Source organism: Garra rufa, chromosome 16 (genome assembly GCF_049309525.1).
Source record: "Garra rufa chromosome 16, GarRuf1.0, whole genome shotgun sequence".
Classification (NCBI taxonomy): domain Eukaryota; kingdom Metazoa; phylum Chordata; class Actinopteri; order Cypriniformes; family Cyprinidae; genus Garra; species Garra rufa.
In genome coordinates, this window is record NC_133376.1 from 3,887,905 (window position 1) to 3,910,259 (window position 22,355).

Below are 22,355 nucleotides of genomic sequence, written 5' to 3' on the forward strand. Positions count from 1 at the left end.
TCTCCATATAATGGACTTCTATGGTGCCCAGAGTTTGAACTTCCAAAATGCAGTTTAAATGCAGCTTCAAATGGCTCTAAATGATCCCAGCCGAGTAATAAGGGTCTTATCTAGTGAAATTATCAGTAATTTTCTATATTCTTTGGCAGGGATTGTTTAGAAGCCTTTTGAAACTGCATTTTGGAGGTTCAAACTCAGAGGCACCATAGAAGTCCACTATATAAGGAGAAATCCTCATTATATAGTTTCATAATTTCTTTATGACTGAAGAAATAAAGGCACAAACATCTTGGATGACAACGGAGTGAGTATATTATCTGTAAATGTTTTAGTTCTGGAAGTGAACTACTCCTTTAGGAAAGAAATGAATACTTAAGATGCAATAAATTGATGAAAGATTGCAGTAAAGATATTTAGAGTACTAATAAGATATTAGAATACTCATAACTTCATATAAAAAGTGTGACAGTTTCCACAAAAATATTAAGCAGCAAAAACTGTTCAGATCAGCATATTAGAGTGATTTTTGGAGGATTGTGTGACACTAATGACTGGAGTAATGATAAATAGTAGTATGCTGAAAATTCAACTTTGCTCACAGCAGTAAATGTAGTAATATTTCACAATAGTACTGTTTTCACTGTATTTGATCAATTACACCCTTAAGAGTAGTGTACTGGAGTGAACTATAGTCTGAAACATTTATATTCTCCGTATTTAAATGTTTTATAAAGAGTTGAACCAAAGACTTGAGAAAAAAGTACTTTAGTGTAAAAAAGTGTTTAGTTTAGCAGTAAACAGTCAAAGGTAGAAGACTCTTACATAATCCATTCCATGAAGCACTGCAACTGTAATTGAACTTTTTCTTATGAATATTTCTTAGGCTCTAATGCTAAAACATCCTGCATTAAAATTCAATTTATTTCTTTGGAGCCCAATAGAACAGATACTGGGCAAAATCTGTCTGCTGCTAGTTTCCATACAAAAGAACTGCATGGAGACTCTGGCTGTCAGCTTCCAAAATGATGAAACCGCCTCATAAAATAGTCCATAACTCACAAGCTGTACTTTTAAGTTTTATGATGACTGCGTGTGATCAAATAAAAGTTTGTTTTACTGTCATTATATTAAAAAATAGCGTCACTTTCTCCTTTTGCGTTCCAAAGAAAGTCATAAAGGTTTAGAAGGTGAGTAAATAATGTCAGTGTTCATTTTGAGTGAACTATTCATCAGACAAACATAGGTTAACCTAAGCTTACTGCTAGATCTCCACTGCTGAGGAGATTGCTGAAATCCCTGTTTCTATGGTAACAGCTCTTATTGGTGGGTCTCCTCACAGAATTATGGGTAGTGTAGTTTAATTCTCAAGCCAACCTACTGATCTGGGGCCGGTTGCACCAGCTGTGCATAAGTTACAACCTGCGTCTTCAGACAGAATCACAGTAGCGGAATACAGGTCCAACAAGCTTTTTTCTGTATATAATGGTCTCAATAATAATAATAAATATAGGTCGAGCTAGCCTTCGAGATACATTTAAAATGTTTTTTTTTTTCTTGCCCGACCGAACAAACAGCCTGATTAAAACTGGAGAGACAAAAATAACCAGCGAAGCATCGAAAGGCAAGGCAATACAATCAGCGTAAACCGCAATTGATAATGGATAGCGTATTTCTGGTCTCTTTGTGACGTACTTTAAAACAAATGAGCGTAACAGCACACATAAAGAAACTCTAAACACACTGAGGCAACAATTGAAAATGTATAGTTTATTTATAACATGATGTAGTTCAGTAATATACCAAGGGCTTCAGCTTTTTGCTGAATATTCTCACGATTACAAATGTTACATTAATTTTAGTTTAATAAACTAGTCAAGTAGTTACTTGACTTACATTTTAAACAAAATATTTACTGTTTTGTTCTGTTTCACCAACGAAAATAGTTCCAAACAAGGATCGCAGCAGAAGTAGCACATTCTCCAAGCAACGTTTTACTACTAAATGATTCAGTGTTTTTGCTCGAATCAGTTGAAATAACTCAATAACTCGCTCATTCAGTGACTTACTGCCACCTGCTGGTAGTTTAGTATGTTTAAAAGTATGCATCCCCACCCCAACATTTCTAATTTGTACATTCATAAATGTATTTAAAACATTAATCTCATAACAACTTTTATTGCACTTTTAAGTTTGCAGTTTAAATTATGTAATCTGACTGCTAACAGCTATATAGAATTTGATAAACTGTAATCATTTCAAAGGTGTTGCATACATTTCAAAAGTAAAAAAAAAGGCCTTTATAAAGGTAAATCAAATATGCAGATTTAAGATGAAAAAGCTGATAGAGCACTGATGAAAATATTGCTTCAGAACAAACTGTTTACATCACCAGATATCTCTAAGTGGTACTTTTATGGGGATATTTTGTGTGGAATAGTATCTGCTGATATGAAAAGTTCACTGTATATCGTAGTAATAAATATAATTTATGACAGCCATGAAATATTGTTTACTTTTTACATTAAACAAATTAAATATTGCATATATGCATGTAATATAACGTATATTTCCATTACAGGTTTCGGTCTTAAATTTCATAAAAGGTGGTATTAAAAAGGTCTTAAAAAGTCTTAAATTTCACTTGTTCATATCTGCAGATACCCGTGTGTGTGTGTGTGTGTGTGTGTGTGTGTGTGTGTGTGTGTGTGTGTGTGTGTGTGTGTGTGTGTTCATTCCCCTGTGCATATAGATGAGCTCTTTGAAAGGGCTTGCAGAATTGCTGCATCAGATTCTTTGCTTTCTTTTCAAGTGTGTTGAATAAATGATGATATTTTGGCAGATAATTGGATAGAGAGGGAGAGAGCGGAGAATGAGCCGAGGCTAAACACGTCAAAAGTGTTCAGGGAGAAAGAGAGGGAAGCTCAAGGTCGCCTGTCAAACGGGTCGAGTCGAGGCCTCGCATGTGTCAGACCGCTCTCAACCGTTTAGTCTCTCTCATCCCATGCTGTTTGTAGCTTCTGCAAGTACTTGTGTGTTTTTTCAAGTGTTCAATTGAGAACTATAGATGACCAGACTTAGTGACACCTCTGCATCCAACAATTCATTCTGCCTTTTTTAATATCAATAATATTAGATTTTCTCCAGCAAGTTTATTTTTCTCATGCGTATTTTTGTGGTTCACCTTCATTTTGCCTGGTTAGTAGTTTGCTTTTAATCGATGTTATAGCCTGAGGTGGCTGAAGTCTGAAGGACATCACGTCGAGGACACAGGAACTAGTCTGATTGGAGGTGTGTGGAGGAAATAAATATTTGTTGAACTCTGTGAGGATGCAGCCTTGAATGTGAAAGCTTGCTACAAAAGATGATCCGCTTGGTCAGGTTTAGCAACAAAATAGTGGCATATTTATCCTAAACATGTTTTTGAAAAAATGTCAAGTGTCTGATATTTATACAAGTCAAGTTTAAATCTAACTATTAAATCCAAACTAGTACATTTATTATACACATTTAGACAAACCTCAGAAGTGTTTGTTTATTTATTGTGCGTATACATGGGCCATTCTACAGAATTGGTGCAAACTGCAAACAAAAAAATGCATTTAGAAAGCTTTTAAGTATTCAAGTCTCAGATTCTTATTAAGATCCTGCTATTATCTATTAAAACTCACAGTAATTTTTTAAATACTAGAAAGCTTAATATATATATAAAATAATCATTTATTGGGTACTTTCAATTGGGAGGAGGCTATCCCAAACCTAAATTTCAACTGTTTTTTGCATCTTTTTGATTCTTTAAAAAGGGGAGTTCAAATAACTATTTATTTTTGTAAATCATCAAACTTTATGTAAACAAAAAAATAAGTGTACTACCGAAACATTCAACAATCAGGAAATATTCATGTGTCCCTCTCTCTCATAGCTACAAGGAGAGAGTAGACAGATCTCATCATTTTGAGGTAAATGTGTTCAAAAGTCTGAAAAAATATGTGTGTAACTTTAAGGAATGTCACTACCGAACACCTTTATTTTTCTGCAATTAAACACACGTTTTTTTGGAGTTATTCCAAACCGTTTTAATAACCGTTTTAGTTTTAATATGTTTACCACTGTTCACAACTGTGCTAGCTAAACGTGCTGATTAGCATCTTTAAGCTAGCTTCAAAAGTATCTAAAATTGTCACTAATGAAACAGTCTTGACCGAAACATTTGTTGGAGTTTCGGTAGTGATATCTTTTTGTTTTTGGGTGTTATCCCATTAAAATTGTCAATACGTGTCGTCATAGTTTCGGTAGTGACAAAAGGGAACACATAATCCACTTATTTGGGGGAAATAAACATTTTTTTTTTTTTTTTTTTTTTTTTTTAAGTATGCAAGTTAGAATTCGATGGTAATGCTTTGGTTGTGACTTTTTTTTTGTGATTTTGGTTGTGTTGAAACATGGAATGTTTTGTCAAAAATAAAGTATACTGTATTAAATTACTATATTAACTAAACGATACTGAATTATCAACCAAGATGTTATGAGTTTTTGGTTCAATGTATATTCAAACTAATGAATCCTTAACTTTAAAGTCAGTATGATCCACCTTTTGCCTTTTACAATTAAAAATTGCATTTAAAATACAACAAATCTCAATTACACTTGAAATATTGTTAAGAATGTAATTATGGATTTACCTCTGGAAAAAATACATTACTTTTTATTTTAATTTTCTGTTACTGTTCCAAAACAATCTGAAGATACAATGTGAGATTTAACTGCACAATTACTAGAAATGTGTACCTTGGATATTATACGATTCGCATACATGCAATGTTTTTGGAAAAAAGATGTTTCCAACTCTGACTTTGGACCAATTCTGTAGAATGTCCCATATAAAAAAGTAATTAAAATGCTTGTTACTCTTATATGCAGGGGTGCACATAAGTGGTCCGCATGCACAACCAAAATAAGAAAATGCGCTGTGTGAATAAGTTCAGAGCGTGCATTTGCATACCGACATGGTTGACAGCTGTTAATGCACAAATGCCATTTTAGATCGACAAACTGTAATACCGTCTCAGGAAATCTATGATGCCTGTGTAGATTTCTATTCTAACTTAAAGCCTAATTCTAGGCTATTCTCTGCCATTTTCAAAGTACAATGCAAAGATGTGACATTTCATTCACTGAACGCTCCTCAATCAGAAGCGCTAAACCCGGGAGTGCGATTACTTATGCACTTCACTGACGTAAAATAAAAATCTTGCTAATTTAGGTTTGAAAATGTATATAATTAAAAGTAAATATAATTTTATTTTTAAGTTTGCTATAAAATAATAGTATTTCTATTGAATATACTTTATTTTAAAACATAGTAGTATTATCACACTTATTTAGTTTATTTCATTTTAGTCCAATTCAAGTCCAATGATATTATCACTATTTATTTTTTTAGAGTTATATTTCGTCACTTTAGAATTGTAAGGTTCCACCTAGATTCTGAGCACTTTTGAGCTTAAAAGTTTTGTTCTATAGACTTCTGTATATGGAACCATTTTTGTTTCCTAAAAAAAAGGCCCATTTAATAGGTGACGATTTAATAGCTCACACTATGTGCAAACCAAAAAAACCTAAAAAAAAAAAACTTGCGTGCACCCCTGCTTATATGCATGCATTAATTGAAAAACATTTTTTTTTATTTTTTTCTCCAAAATGTTACTGCCTTATTTTACTTTAATTTTTTTTTCAGTGGTAGCCATTTGTTGCATGCATTATTTTGCATTCAGTGGCCTTACGTGACTGTGTGTCTGTCAGACATCAGTGGAGTGTGTGTGTGAGTTGTAGGGAGGTGCAGGTGGTGTGTTGGACTGCAGTGCTGCTGCGGAGGATCTGTGAGCACTGAGGCAGAAACACAGAGGAGTAGCGCTTCATCCAGCAGTATGACTGGAGGAGGTGAAGAGACATGCACAAACCCCCCTGAAATCCATCTGAGAGCTCAATGCACTGCAATGAGGGGTTTCTCTCTCTCTCTCTTTTTTTTTTTTTTTTTTTTTTTTTCATTTCAGAGCATCTTTGCTGTTTAATACTAATGACGACATATGTGAACACACAGATGTGTTTTGACATTTCGGATGTCCTGTCTGTTTAATCCTTTAAGACACGACTGATTTTTAGATGAATTTCATTCATTTAACCACTACATAAATATGCATACAGCCCAATGCCATGAGTGCCCTTCAGAGTGAACGTTCAAAAGCTCATGTGAGCATTTTAAAAAGCAGCCTTCTGTCAGCGAGTGAGTTTCGCATATCTAATATACTATCTAATTGCATTCCAGACAGCATTAATGATGTCTTTGTAGAGCATTTGGAAGAGAAAACGGTGATGCACTGGTGAAATCGCACATTGTAGGCGCTGTAGCAAATTAAGCCTGCGATTGTCCTTGTAATTTGCTTTAGCATTTCTGAACTTAATGTAATATTAGATACTTGTTCAAAGGGTTTTGTGTGTGTGTGTGTGTGTGTGTGTGAGCACTTGGCAGCAACTATTATATGGCTGTCTCTAGTGCATGAAAGTGTTCAGAATCAATTCTGAGCTGTTTTTACTGCATATTCAGAATCGTTAAAGAGAGAATTTTTCCTTCCACCCATTTTTTTTAACATCTCTTTCTTGACGTATTTGATGTGTGCCAAAAGTGTGTTTTATAAAAATGTTAGATATGTAACAGCGAGGTGGCTGACGTCCTGTGGTTCATATGAGCTGTATTAGACTTCTGGGTATCAGAAGATGTCATTAGAGCTTGTTCATTGTGCTCTGAAGGTTAAGCAAACCAATTAGGCCACCTGATGTGACGTGGGGTATGCTCAGGAACACCACACACACAGAGAGCTCCTTATTAAGACCAATGACACCGTCATGGCTCAGCAGTCAGCAGCTCCTGTCGGCTCACCGGCTCAGATGGAAACTCCACAATGCCAGTGTTGGCTCTGTGCCCTTCTCCTGTGTGTGTGTGTGTTTTCCCCCCAGCTACTTTATTAATTGACTTTTTAATTGGCCCTTTTGTGCCACACTTCAGACAAAGCAGCTCTGCTAGTCTGCAGGAAAACACGGCCCCCCGCGCTCACAATTAACAGCGTTATAAAGAACGGCCCGAGAGGCGCTGCGCTTCACGTGACAGTCCATCATGCGCCTGCTGGCATGTGTGATAAGAAATCAGTGCAGAGGCGTGAAGACTCATAAAACACGAGCGAGACGGACATAGACAGCCGTCCACTCTCACCGGTAGCGGAGACACCCGTCTGTTGTCTGTCATGCCGTTAATATTGGAATTTATGCACGAATCACAACACTGGGAGACCATGTTAACAAGTAGTCGACAATGAGTTTGCCATTGGGTATTTAATATTTAAACTCTTTAAACAATGCTTCCAGCAAAATAACTACAACACTTAAAGCAACACTAAGTAACTTTTCCCTCAATGCTCCCTCTACAGGTTAGAAGTGGAATTGTCCATTACCGCTGTCGTAAATAATTTAGCCTACCGTCGTGTCACATGCACGTTATTCGTTTGAAAGGCTATCCAGGAGCGGCTTTGGAAATAACGATGTCCAGTGACAAGGTAGAGTATGTTGTATGACTTTATAAAAGTGTGAAAACCTTTTGTGAAGCCTGCCGTGAAGCAAGTCGCATTTGTCTCATTTGAACTACAAAACCGCGACCCGACGACCCAAACTTACATAGTGCTGTTATGGCTGATAGAGGGTCGCAAAGCGAATACGAAAGTGCCGTTTCACCCTGTTATGAGTTGATGAACCACTGACATGAGTTCGGAAACATTATTTTAAGGTGAAAAAAGTTACTTAGTGTTGCTTTAAGATGATATCTAGGGAGCAGTGTTGTCCTTATAATGATAGGGCCCTATGAAATTTGTTTTATTTTTTCCCAAATTCCATTTTTTCCGCTTTCGTTTTTTTTTTTTTTTTCCATTTTAATTTTTCTGGACTGGGTAAAATGGGTTTGTGTTGGTTAAATATAGGCTATTTAATAGCTTTTACAGTTCAAGATAAAGCATAAAAGATGTAGTTATTAAATTATATGAAATGAATGACTTTCTGCACTTGTTGTACTATATACTTTAGTGTGGTAAAAGTACTACAATTTATTAAACTAGTAATTTTATAATAAATCCAAAAAGCAAGACGTCTTGAATAAAACTAGGGAGTTGAAATGGCAGCTGCAGCCAATGATTGATCCTCTGCTGCCATCTTCTGGTTATATGGGTAATTTCATCTCATTTTCATCCTAAAAATTGAATGTGATGAGCATGAAGAAAGGAATCAGGTGTACTAAGTTTATTTTTTCTAGAATTAGGGGTTCAGGAGTTATTACCATTTTAATGTTGAATTTTTGAACTAGTGGTGGTGCTATAGAATTGGCCCTAGCGACCCCAAAGTTGGTCAGATCACTATTCAGGACCACCACTACAAGTGTGCCAATTTTCACCAATTTCCTATGTTCCCTTTGTAGGGCTGCCATAGACTCCCATTGGATGAAAATAATAATAATATTAAGATAACGTACAGATACAATAGGGAATACAGCCCTTTGGGCTTGGCCCCTAATAATTGTTAGCAACCACCTCTTTACAAAAAAAAAAAAAGGGTCTTGGCACATGATTTAAAATCCAAATCCTATTGGTTGGCCAGTTTTCTTTGCTGTGATTTGAAAAGGAGATTAGACCAGCTCTGTTTTTGTTGGTGTGTATCAATGCATTCAGACCTGAGATCACACTTTTGTGGTCTCACTCTAACAGTGAAATGGTTTAAAATTTTAAATGTTTTTAAAAAACAAGGTTCAAATCTGCATGATGTAATGAAGCCTTGTTTTCTAAAATCACACGACTTGGCAAATTTACACCAAACCACAGGTTTGCCCCAAAAAAATCATAAATGTTCCAAAGCTTCATCCAGTGCCAGTACTATTAATGCCTTTAAATTTCAAAGATGTGATGTCTGTAGAGATACAGATTTTGCTAATTGCCATTTAGTTATTTGAAAACACAAAATATGCACAGTCCAGACCAGGATCTTGTTATATTTGTACTCTTCTGGCACCAATACGCTTAGTTAAATGGACAAAGTGTTATGATTCTTGGCATATACCAGCCAGATGTTGTCCGATTATTAAGCACTGCCAAGTTACAGGTCTGTCTTTAGTCAGTGGTGAGTGTAAGTGTTACTAAATGTTCCTTTTGGTGTGTCTGTGCCACTCTTTTTGGTTTTTACCTTCTCTTTGGCTTCTTTTTCCCCAGGCGACTGACTAAGGAGAATGTGAAGCCCTCAGGAAGGCAGATTGGAAAGTTAAGCCACAGCAACCCCACCATTCTCTTTGATTATGTGAGTATTTTATTGCTTGTGACGGCCATAATGGTCCGCTAGACTAATGACATGCTTTAACAGGGCTGCTTTATAATCTGCAGTGTGCCATCAATTTCCATTGCTCCTGAGATTAAAAAGCACATATATAAGCTTAGACCAGTGGCCTAATGCCCAACATCAGAACGAGAGCATGAACACAAGGCTAAATTTAGGCTGTATTAGTCAGCAGCCTAACGGTAATCGCATTCATCTCCATCGAATGTAAGAAATTCATGACTGGGCCGACCACGGCTGACAGATCTTCACGTGTGCCAGAAAGTTTCATTCTGCTGGGTTAGTTCTGAAGAAGTGCTGCAGAGTCTCGTTCTGCTGTCACCGTTCATGCTGCGCACGTCGTCTTCAACGATGAGAGTCTCCACGAGTTTTGCTCTCGTGTACCGAGAAGAAAAGACTTGGAAGTGGCTGACGTTGGCAAGGCTTTGAGTTCATTAGCATTTCTGAACAAAATCAGAAGGTTCAGTGGAGAAATAAAAGACTGAGACTCAGGCGCTGGCAGAGGACTATGCTGTTCTTACGCCTTTCCTTATTTTATGAACGCCTCGAGAGAGAGGCCACTGACTGATGCTGCTGCCTCTGAACTGACAAACACTCGCCACAGCACCACGTCAAATCAAAATTGATTCATTTTGCTTGAATGAATGTCCCTGGTCTAATTGAGCAATACGTTATTCTACATGACCAGGGAAATATAATTAGTGGTGTTTGCGTAGGTAAGTTTAACAACTGACTAATACTGACCAATATTGATCACTGCAGTGAGTGTGTTTTTGTAGGCTGGTTCCCTCAACAACAACAAAAATAATTATATTTATTGACTTTTGGATTATTCCCCAAATAAGCTCTGTGGTCGAAAAAGCGTTCTCATAATTAATAAATAAATACAATTTCTTTAAATCTTGAAGCCTAAATCCAGTCACCAGATATAAAAAAAGCTATACATCAGCTATAAACGAACTACACCATGGTCAGATTAAAACTATTAAGCACCACCACTTAAAATCTAATTTCGGAAAGTTTGAGTTAGAATAGTTTGCTGCAGTGTGATTACGAAAAACAACAAGAATGTGAAAGTGACTAGTGAATGGATAAGTTTACCTGTTTGGTGTGATAAGGTCTGTAGTCCCATTTAGATTGTTAAAAAGACAATTTACAGCCTTTTTTTTAATAGAATTACAGTTTTTATACAATAGAGTCTATGTTGTTGTTTTTGTGATATGAACATGAGATTTGACAAAAACACAAGTAATATATTAAATAAGAATTGTATTTGTTAAAAAAAATGTATGTGTATTATATTTATTTTTTAAACAAAGACAATTATTTAATATATTACTAACAATTCTTATTTAATATATTACTAATATACAGTATATATATATATATATTATATATATATATATTATATATATAAAAAAACTTGGCATAGTTTTTCTTTTTACCTGTGATATTACAAAATTGATTTCCAATTAAGGAAAAGGGCTAAAATATTGGCAATACGATGCATATACATCAACAAAACAAGCAACAAAACTAACAAAACCAACACAATTAAGAAAATAGAAGACAACTTCTATATAAGCCTTTAAATCTTATAAAAGCTTTTATGAGGTTTATGAGGTAGTTCTCACTTTAGATGAGCTCACAAAAATAGGTAACTTGCAACTACTAAATGTTTAATAACCACCTTAGTTAATAATGAATTAGAGTAACTAATAAGATGTATACATGTACATTTAAATAGTTTATTAATCATTTACTTGCTCTTTTGGCAACTAAATAACTGGTTTGTAAATGATGTAATACTTAATTTCTAAAAGAGAAATGAAGTATGAAAATACAAATATTAAACATGCAATCGATATGCTCATACATCAAGAACAAAGCATTTATAGCCGTATTTATAAACCGCTTACTAATGTCTATTAACGAAGGGATAACGCTTTATAAATGATGAATTGACTATTTACTAATGATTTATACTGTGCAGTTATTATAAACTAGGCTAAACCTTTTATGCAACCACAGAAGTTTGAGTGAAAAAGGTATATAAAAATGTTTTTTTTTTTGGCACAAACAAACAGTTGAATAACATGCGTGGACCTCAGGGGAATGAAAATGTACGTCTAAGGAGTGAGTCACCGCTGTTGTGGGTTAATGAGTGTAACGTTGCTCTCTTTTCTTTCAGATTCTGTCTCAGATCCAGTGGTACGATAACCTCATCACTCCAGTGGTGGACTCTCTCAAATACCTCACCTCTCTCAACTATGATGTGCTGGCCTGTATCCTTTCAGACAGCTGTTATAATTACACTCCCACTGTATAATAATCTTCCCCCTCCGCTAATAACAGCTCTCCCAGGAAGTTGCTGATCTCCTCCAAACTCCCGTCATTTGCGCGTGATTAAAATAGCATGTAATCGCTCACCTTGACTGCATCGTCATCACTGAAGCTGACAGCTTTGTGTGTTTAAAAAGAGGAGAAAAAAGCATTTTTGCAGTTTAGAGAGCAGCAGAGGAAAATAGACTGTTAATTTTCTTTTGAACATGCCAAAACGATGTCTGAGCGTATGAGTAATAGCCTGAGCAGTGTCAGTGTCTGTGTTCTCTTTAGAGAGCGAGACGTGCTGTGTTTGAGCCTTGACCGTGTGGGCAGATTGCATTATTGAAGCTTTAGCCAACCCGGAGAAAGAGAAGATGAAACACGACGACACGACCATTTCTTCATGGCTGCAGAGTGAGTTCCTCTGAAACGCCTCTTCGCTGTGTCCGCATGCCGAATAAATTGAACTTCAGCCTGGCGTTCTTAATGGACATTAAATGTCATTTCTTGAAATGGTTTGACCCCGCTGCTAGAGTGTGTCCGGAAACCAATTTGGAGCGCAAATGTGTGACATTCCTGACTTGCCCTCGTACAGATTCTAATGCTCATTCTTATGATAATATTTTGCTTTTGTCATCACGTCTTTCCCTAGGTCTCGCTAGTCTTTGTGGAGCTGTTTTCAGGAAGTATCCCATTGAGTTAGCCGGTCTTCTGCAATATGTGACCAACCAGCTGAAAGCAGGCAAGAGGTACGCTTGCATGTTTGCCGTGTTTAGGTCCTGACCTGCGCTTTAAAGTGTCACTGTGGAGTTTTCACCCCACGCTTCATTGAAACTGTTGAACACATGAAAGCTATCACGAAGCACAAAAACAGTTGTGGATAATCCATAGATGGAAAGTGTCCAGCGTATGTAAACTTTTGGCCAATTCTCACTGTTAACTAGTTGCTTATTAGCATACCTAACATATCATCTGCTTATTAGTACTTACAAAGCACGTATTCTACATCCAAAAGCAACAAATTAGGAGTTTGAGGCAAAAGTCGTAGTTTATGATTTGTTAATGGCAAAAATTGGACCTTTAAAATGTAGTGTGACCAAAAGACTAAATTTAGGATCCCTGTTATTTCGTTTACATGGAAGATATGTTTTTTCTTTTATATAATTTTGTTAACCATAACCACAATGAAATGTATTATTTTATAGTCACAGTGGTAAAGTTGTATATGACATAACTGTTTCCTTTAAGGTGTTTGAAATTGGTGGTTTAGTACAGGTTTATTGATTAGAATATACTAAAATATAAACTTTTTTTCCCCCAAAACTGTTGAGAGGAAAAAGTCATTTTTCAGCTTTTAAATTTATTTTTTATCGCAGATACTCTTTCTTGAATCAGAATGAGTAATTCTTCTCAAATAGCTCTAATCAAGTCATTGATTTGGCACAGTGGTTAAATTTTCTATAATTTTTTTTTCATACCTCATTATATATTGCAGTAAAATAAAGTGTTGGGATGCAACTTTTTGCCCCCTAATATTATTACAACTTCACTGGCGATTTCGTCTCAGTTATACTGTAGTACAACGGGACATACATTCACATCGGTGTTAACTCAGCAGTAGAGTTACACTTACAGGACTTATTCACAATTACAAACGTACATTATTTGCTTTAAAGGTTAAACATTAAATTTGCGCACTGTTCTGACACGCTTTTCCAGTGCACACTAAAAGCCTGTCAAACAGCGCCTAATTACTGAACTAAGTTAGGTATTGTGTCTGATTGCGCCAATACTGTCAAAACACACAAGGTTTACATATAATCAGTTGCTCCTATCTAAAGTGAAAGTAAACAATTGAGAAAAATTGATGCGTGTCTATATATTAGATGCTTGCAGCTCTTAACTAAACATGCTGCTGCTTGTCATTAAATGGATAGTTCACCCCAAAAATATACATTTGTCATTATTTACTCACTTACATGTTGTCCCAAACCTGTATTCATTTCTCTCTTGTGCTCAACACAAAATGAGATATTTTGAAGAATGTGGGTAACCAAACAGTAGCTGGTCCCCATTGAAATTAATAACAGAAATGATCAAATAGATAATGTTCAAGAGGAAAAAGAAACCCATTCAGGTTTAAAACGACATGAGAGTGTGTAAATGATGGTCTAAAAATAAAACACTACGACAGAATTAACAGACAGGTAACAGAATTTTCTTTTAATGTTAATAAAACAACAAAACACAAAGAGAAAAATCACTCACTGCTCTTGAATGAAGAACTTTAATACTTTAATAAGAATCAGTGTACAATTGATGTATATAGTGTAGTTTTTATATTAAAACAAGTTGCAAAATAGTAAAACCAACATGACAAAGAATCCTGATAAAATCGTGAATTGTGAAATTTCTGAAAAAATGTGTGATATGATATTTTTGCCATATTTCACACCCCTATGCAATATACTGCCTAAAAGAAAGTCTTTACTTAAAAGATTGTTAAAAACATTGCATTACTTTTCAACAAAGCATTATTTTGGTATAATTGGTATAATATTAGGTATAATTTTCTGTAGTAATTGTGTAGAGGACCTCTGAAATTATGGCCAGTTCTCTAGCAGAAAAGTGACATTTACAAACCCAAATTAGTTTAAAAAAAAAAAAAAATTGAATTTTATATATTGCTGTTTTTTTTTGTTTTTTTTTTCAAAACATATGTGTCAAAGTACAGGAAGGTGGTATTGACTTAAGTCTTTTTTAAGACTTTTACAGTGTTAATTTAATATTCAACCCCTTTATTCCAAGTGTTCAGTGCCCTGGTCAGATTAATTGTTGATTTCCTCCATAGATGTCAGATAGAGTATACTGAATTAGACTAAGTAAGCAAGTAGTATTTTATACAGCAGTGTTGAAATGTGCTGTGTTGCAACACTGGTTCGCTCTAGTCCAAACAGCCAATATATTTACTCTGCAGCAGTTAACAATTAAAACAATATATTTCTCTGAACTAGAGAGGTTAATCCCAGTGCTCATTTGAGAGGGCAGTATATTTCTCTGCACAGCTGTGTGTGAGGCTGTTCTGCATATGTGTAAGCACCAGCGATAATAAGGTGTGGGTTATCCTTCAACACTCCAGAGAGACGTGTGTAGGCAGGCAGTTAAAGCCCTCGCTGACAGACGGGAGAATTGACTAGCACTTACTCTGAGATCTGGACTGAGCTTTCATACAGTGCATGTGAATGGGCTTCATGGGTTGTATGCATGTTAGATAATGGATTTGACTGACAGTGATGATTCCAGTGGGGGGTGATTTCTCATTAAGTAGCTGATTTTTCTCTGAATGTAAAAACAATCAAACTGAGATGTTAAATTAAAATGTGGCAGTGCAGGTAAATTGTTCTAGTTTGCAATTAGCATAGCAAAGTAGTCCTAATTTTGGCTGAAAATGTGATTCACAACTGGTGGCTTGTGACTCAAAAATGAAAAAGTCTATGCTAATACTGTCGTGCTTTACCGTCCATATTTGAGGATTTTTCTAACATCAAGGAATCACGGCTCTATTTCATTTCCTTTATCCAGTGTCACTAAGCATGCAGAACTCCCAAAGAGCAGCTTTGGTTTTATCGAGCTCTTTAATCATTCATGCGTTTTATGTTTTGCCAGTTTTGACCTACTGATCTTGAAGGAGGTGGTGCAGAAGATGGCAGGAATTGAGATCACAGATGAAATGACTGTGGAGCAGCTGGAGGCCATGACAGGCGGAGAACAGCTCAAAGCGGAGGTACACCACGCCTTTCAGAAATAGTCGTCGTTTAACAAACGGCTTTTAACATCTTGGCAAATTTATAAAAAATAAAAACTTAAATGATTCAATTGCATAAGTATTCATACCCTTATCTGGGACAGTTGAAATTTAGCTCAGGAGCATTCATATTGCTTGTAGATTAGGGCTGCTCGATTATGGCAAAAATCATAATCGTGATTATTTTGGTCAGTATTGTAATCACGATTATTTAACACGATTATGAGTGGGTCCGGAACTTTACATGATTGATTAATTTAAAGATAGCAATACAATAAAAAAAGATGTAAAATAAACCTGCATAGTTTTCACTGTAAGAATTAAACATGCTTTATTCCTTATAAAAACTACAAAAGTCCCTCCACTACAAAAATAAGTCATTTTGTCTTGTTTTTTGATTAACATTAAGCACAGAGACGGCAGAAGGAATATTACTTGTGGCCGCTTTAAGAGCTGCACGGATCCAATATACTGTTGCACACGTATTTTCATTCTCAACTGTTTACATTTTTTTTTTAGACATAACTGATGGTTTACACAAATAATCACCAAACGCTGAATTTTGACACACATTTGCATGTATTTGACCGTTTAGGTACGCATCTTAAGCTAAACGTTCACTTTACTTGTCCGTGTTCTGCTCCGTCTCTGAGCGCATACACAGAACAGTGCAAATTCTCTTTTGTGCTTTTAAAAACACATCACATAAACATTAATAAATCAAGCACATTCTATTTTATGCAAGTCATGTTACATGATTTTACTTGTTATTCATGTAAAATTGGGCTTTTATAGAGGAGCGAAGGTGCACAAAAGAGGGCGCAATCGGGAGCAATAATTGTATTGATTATTGTATTTTCATAATCGTTTGACGCCAACATCAAAATCGAAACTAATTGCACAGCCCTATTTTAGTTCTTACTACACTTAGAGAGATGGCAAATTCAATTGAATTGGTATGATTTGGAAAGGCACACACATCTTAATGAAAGGTCTAACAGATGCATATCAGACCAAAAAACAATCCCTGGTTTCAATAAACTGTGTGTAGAGCTCAGAAACATGACTGCACCAACCCACACATCTAGGGAAGAGTTTGTGGGAAAAAAATCTGTTGCATTGAAGGTTTGTAGAAGCATGTAGTCTCCATTTACCCTTAATGGAGAAAGTTTGAAACACCTCTCCTCAGTGTAAACGCATCAAAACACACTTGGAATTTGCCAAAAAGCATCTAAAGGACCCTCAGACTGTGAGAAACAAGTGATGAACCTCAATTCCAAGCATCATGTTTGAAGGAAACCAGGCACTTCTTATCACCTGCAGAGCACCATCCCAAAAGTAAAGAGTGCTGGTAGCAGCCTCATGCTGTGGGGCTGTTTTTAAGTGGCAAAGACTGAAGGACTCGTCAGAGTAGAAGTAAAGTTCAGTGCGCCGAAATATCGAGATTTAATGGAAACCCAGTCTAGAGCATTCACCTTCCAACAGGACAATGACTCTAAGCACACAGCAATAGTGGCTTAGAGACAACTCTGTGAATGTCCTTGAGTTGTCCAGCCACAGCCTAAGGCTGAACTCAAATCGGATATTTCTGGAGAAACCTTAAAATATACGTCTGCCCTCATCCAACCTGACAGAGCTCGGGAGGTGAAGAGGTGAGGCGAGGAATGGCAGATAATTGCCAAATGTTAACGTGCACAGCTTGTTGCATCATATCCAAAAAGGTTTGAGGCTGTGAAGGTGCTTCAGCTGAGCACTGAGTTAATATGCAATGTACTTATTTCAGTTTTTTTTAATGAATTTATGAAGTTGTGACAATTCTGTCAATATGGTGTATGGAGTGTAGATTGATGTGGAAAAAAGTCATTTAAAGCAGTTTAACATGAGACAGCAACAACGAAATGTAAAAATAATAAAACAAAGGCGTATGAATACTTTTGCAAGGCACTGTAAGCCCTGTTTATGAATGTATAAATGGGATTGCAATAGATTAGGTTATGCAGCAATGTTTTAGGTGTCGAATACTAGAAGTGTGCTTGTCTATGTATTTTTAAAATGCCACTTGGTTTAATACTTTAAAGCAGAGGTCCCCAAACTTTTTTCTGAGCGGGCCACATAATTTTCTTTTCTTTAATGGGGGGGCCAGGTCAGTTTATAAAAGAAAATTCCATGGGCCGGACTGACTACTAGTATTATTATTATTTGATTATGATTTTACCTGTATTTATTATACATTTTAATGCTAGAATAGTTTATTATTATTTTTATGCACCACACAGACAAATGATAATTTCTTTTCAAAAGATATACAGGTGCATCTCAGTAAATTAGAATGCCATGGAAAAGTTCATTTATTTCAGTAATTCAACTCAAATTGTGAAACTTGTGTATTAAATAAATTGAATGCACACACAGTGAAGTAGTTTAAGTCTCTGGCTCTTTCAATTGTGATGATTTGGCTCACATTTAACAAAAACCCACCAATTCAATATCTCAACTAATTAAAATATGGTGACATGCCAATCAGCTAATCAACTCAAAAGACCTGCAAAGGTTTCCTGAGCTGTCAAAATGGTTTCTCAGTTTGGTTCACTAGGCTACACAATCATAGTGAAGACTGCTGATCTGACAGTTGTCCAGAAGACAATCATTGACACCCTTCACAAGGAGGGTAAGCCACAAACATTCATTGCCAAAGAAGCTGGCTGTTCACAGAGTGCTGTATCCAAGCATGTTAACAAAGTTGAGTGGAAGGAAAAAGTGTGGAAGAAAAAGATGCACAACCAACCGAGAGAACCACAGCCTTGAGAGGCTTGTCAAGCAAATCGATTCAAGAGTTTGGGTGGAATTCACAAGGAATGGACTGAGGCTGGGGTCAAGGCATCAAGAGCCACCACACACAGACGTGTCAAGGAATTTGGCTACAGTTGTTGTATTCCTCTTGTTAAGCCACTTCTGAACCACAGACAACATCATACCTGGGCTAAGGAGAAGAAGAAATGGACTGTTGCCCAGTGGTCCAAAGTCCTCTTTTCAGATGAGTCTGATGAGATTGGTCCACTGTTTATTGAATCACACGTCAAATAATGCCATCACCATTTTCAGCACTTCCACAGACTTTTCAACTGGGAATGGGGCCAATGGTTTCTCAGCTAAAAAACTTTGGGTAACTGGGAGATGAGTGAAGTCTTGCTTTTGCACCTGTCCCACAAGCAGTGCTAGTTTCACCTCAAATGCTATTGAGTCATTTTGCCATCGCTCTAAATTTTCTAGCTGGCTCGCGCATCACCTGTTTGATCGCGGAGACATATTATGTTGAATGTACCATTCTGTTGGTGAATTTAACAAATAATTAGGCTATGTTAATAACTAAGGGAAATTTTAGTTTGAAAGCCAACCTTTATTATCAAATAGCAACATGATATAAGTCAAACATATATTTAAAATTACATTTTCAAAATATGTCTCTGGCTTTGTTCAGACGGCCGGTCCAAATGTGGGGCGCATTCCTTAGTTTGGAGACCCCTGCTTTAAAGGATTAGTTCACTTCCAGAACAAAAATGTACAGATAATGTACTCACCCCCTTGTCATCCAAGATGTTCATGTCTTTCTTCCTTCAGTCATAAAGAATTTTATTTTATTTATTTTTTTTTTTTTTGAGGAAAACATTTCAGGATTTCTCTCCATGTAGTGGATGTTTATGGTGCCCCTGAGTTTGAACTTTCAAAATGCAGTTTAAATGCAGCTTCAAAGAACGAGACAAGACGAGCATTTGAGGTTAAAAAGTATATAAATTGTCAATTTGTTCTGAAAATAACCGATCGTTTCGCTAGATAAGACCCACTTTTTTTTTGGCTGGGATCATTTAGAGCCCTTTAAAGCTGCATTTAAACTGCATTTTGAAAGTTCAAACTCAGGGGCACCATAAACATCCACTACATGGAGAGAAATCCTGAAATGTTTTCATTACGACTGAAGAAAGAAAGACATGAACATGTTGGATGACAAGGGGGTGGGTACATTATCTGTACATTTTTGTTCTGAAAGTGAACTAACCCTTTAAGGCAATTACTTTCTTCCATTTGTAAGAGTGGCCAGATACTGGGGGTCACTGTATCTAGAGCACTGGCACACTTTATTCATAGAGCAGGACCACAGTAGGCGTCTAGCATGTACAGCGTGAGACAATGTGGTGTTAGAATGTTACAGCTAGATGCTTAGCAACAGCCAATCAACGTGCCTCATTCACATGCTTTAGACAGTTCAGACAATTACAGAAACACCACGTTGTATAAACAGTAGTTTTGACATTTGAGTGGAAAAATGAAAAAATGTGGAATTTGAAAAATGTTTGTAAAAACGCCTTTTTTTATATATAGTGTTGATTATTAAAACATTTATTTATTTTCTCTCTCTCTCTCTCTCTCTCTCTCTCTCTCTCTCTCTCTCTATATATATATATATATATATATATATATATATATATATTATAGTTTCAGTTCTTATTTAGTTAAATTATTTATTTTTATTTATTTAAATGTATATATTTAGTTTAATGTTTCAACATTTGAGTGGAAATTTTATTGTTTTTTTATTATTTAGTTTCAATTTTAGCAGTAGATCCTGAATATTAATTTGATGCTTCCTGAAAATGAAAATTCTCACATCGTTAACTCGCCCTCGTATTGTTCCAAAGTTTTATGACTTCTATTTAATCATTATCAAAAGCTGTTTGGCTAGCAACATTGTTTAAAATAGCATCTTTTGTTTTCCACAAGTCACACAGGTTTGAAATTAGGGTGGGGGCGTAAAAGATGACACAAGTTTAATTTCTGGGTGAAATTTTAACAGGATATTTTAGGGAGATAATTGATCTCTTCTGAAACGTAGGTCGTTTTGTAATGCTGAAGTCGAGGCTCCTGTAATGAGATATAGCTAGAGTAAGACGTGAGGTCAAACATGTACCAAGTTTATGCATCGCAGATAGTGTTTGCCTTAACAATGCTTCTTTGAAAACACGGAGGCAATTAAAGTGAGACCACATGGGACAGTAGTTCATAATGAGTCAACTCTGGAGTTACTTCACTTACTGAAGCACAAACTGCTGACTTCCCTATTCACCTGCTCATGACTTTTGACTTGATTATGGCACCTACGTTAAGTCTTGTGCATAGTAACTCTATGATAATGGGTTGATTAACATGTTTCTAATTGTTTGTGTGTAGGGTGGCTACTTTGGACAAATCAGGAACACTAAGAAGTCGTCACAGCGTCTGAAGGATGCTCTTCTGGACCATGAGCTGGCGTTACCGCTGTGTCTCCTGATGGCTCAGCAGAGGAACGGTGTGGTCTTCTCTGAGGGGGGAGAGAAGCATCTTAAGCTCGTGGGAAAGCTTTACGATCAAGTATGTTCAACTAACGAGAGGCTCTTGGTCTCAACATCATGAGGACTCAGATTAATGCAGTCCTCCACTCCCAATCACTGTACTTTCTAAAAAGAGTATAACTGCTAATTAAACATGACAAGCAGCGGAAACTCATGCCGTGGAACCCATAATACGTTTCTTAAAAACTGCTTACTTAGAGTTTGATGCTTGTTTACTTTTCAGACTAGTTAAAATGGTGCCGTGATATAGATAGACAGTCAGACTTTAGGGCTCCTGGAGGGAACGTTCCGGAAGAAACGGCATATAAAATTGGCCATTTTAATGAGGTAAAGGCTGCCAATTAGGAAAGATCCGCCTTTTACATGAGAAAATGTGCTAATGATGTTAATGACTAGGAGACGTTCTTCAGCATGGCATAACCCTTCATCTGTGTCTTTTTGACATCAGAGGCTTTTGAAAGCCTGTCTAAGTCAGCAAACTTTTAAAGGGATGGTGAAAAGTTTCATTTAGCCAAATGGGCATGATTTTTTTTTTTCCTTTGTCGAGCATACGTAATTTACTTGAATGTTCACACTGCTCTTTTATGTACAACAAAAGCATAGTGTCCAGGGGCTGTGAAGCTTCTGAAAGGACAAAAAACTTATGATAGACACCAGTAAAGTACTTTATTATTTCTCATCTACTATAGTCCAAGTCATACTAATAGCTTTTTTGTGGGCAACAGAGATGCATTTCTGTGCATTTCGATCCTTATGAATTTGTATCTTGTAATTTTAAGTTCATATCTTGCAGGGTTTTTTTTTTTTTTACCTTTTTGAATCCTTCATACTTTACCATCTTTTAACAGGCACCTAATTTCATGGACGAAAAGGATCTGTCTGTTCTGCAAAATGCGTATTTTTGTTCAAGACTTTTTGGTACATTCCATTTCATATTCCTTTTAATGCGCAAAATGGCTCAGGGTTTCCGCAGGTTCTTAAAAAGTTTTCGAAAGTCTTAAATTTAGTTGCATCAAATTTAAGGCCGTAAGTCTTAAGTCGTACTCGTAATTTCAAGAGGTCTTAAATTTGGGGACTGGTGATTTTAATTTCACATTTTAGGTGTCTTTTAATTTTGTAAATAATTTCAAACATCAGTTTTCAACATTTTATGTTTGAAATATCAAGGTATTGTTTGTGTTTGTAACTGCAGTTTAAAGCATTTCATGTCTCTCGGAGCCACATTAGGAGGTGTGTAAATGCATCTAAATGTCACTTCATATGCAGCTTCTGTGTTTCCTCTGCATTGCAACAATGAATTTTGTTGATACTGATTTCATTTGCTTGGTAACAGCCCAAATGTAAAAAGTTGACTCTGGATGATGCACACTTTTGGGAAAAAAATGGCTTTATAAAGGTAAACATGTCTATAAAATGTATTGGAA

At 36.1% G+C, this 22,355-nt stretch overlaps 1 protein-coding gene across 5 annotated transcripts in view; it reads left to right on the forward strand.

Moving 5' to 3' along the window:
- The window catches only part of thoc2 (THO complex 2), a 131,424-nt gene that overhangs the window by 56,940 nt on the left and 52,129 nt on the right, over positions 1-22,355 (forward strand). For all 5 annotated transcript variants that reach the window (XR_012339790.1, XR_012339791.1, XM_073821222.1 and 2 more), the window contains exons 16-21: positions 9,297-9,381; positions 11,609-11,702; positions 12,076-12,156; positions 12,395-12,491; positions 15,409-15,526; positions 20,771-20,950. Coding sequence is in view for 3 of the 5 variants with exons in the window: in XM_073821222.1 (XP_073677323.1) it covers positions 9,297-9,381; positions 11,609-11,702; positions 12,076-12,156; positions 12,395-12,491; positions 15,409-15,526; positions 20,771-20,950 (655 nt within the window). In the remaining 2 variants the exon portion in view is untranslated. The remainder of the gene's footprint in view (positions 1-9,296; positions 9,382-11,608; positions 11,703-12,075; positions 12,157-12,394; positions 12,492-15,408; positions 15,527-20,770; positions 20,951-22,355) is intronic.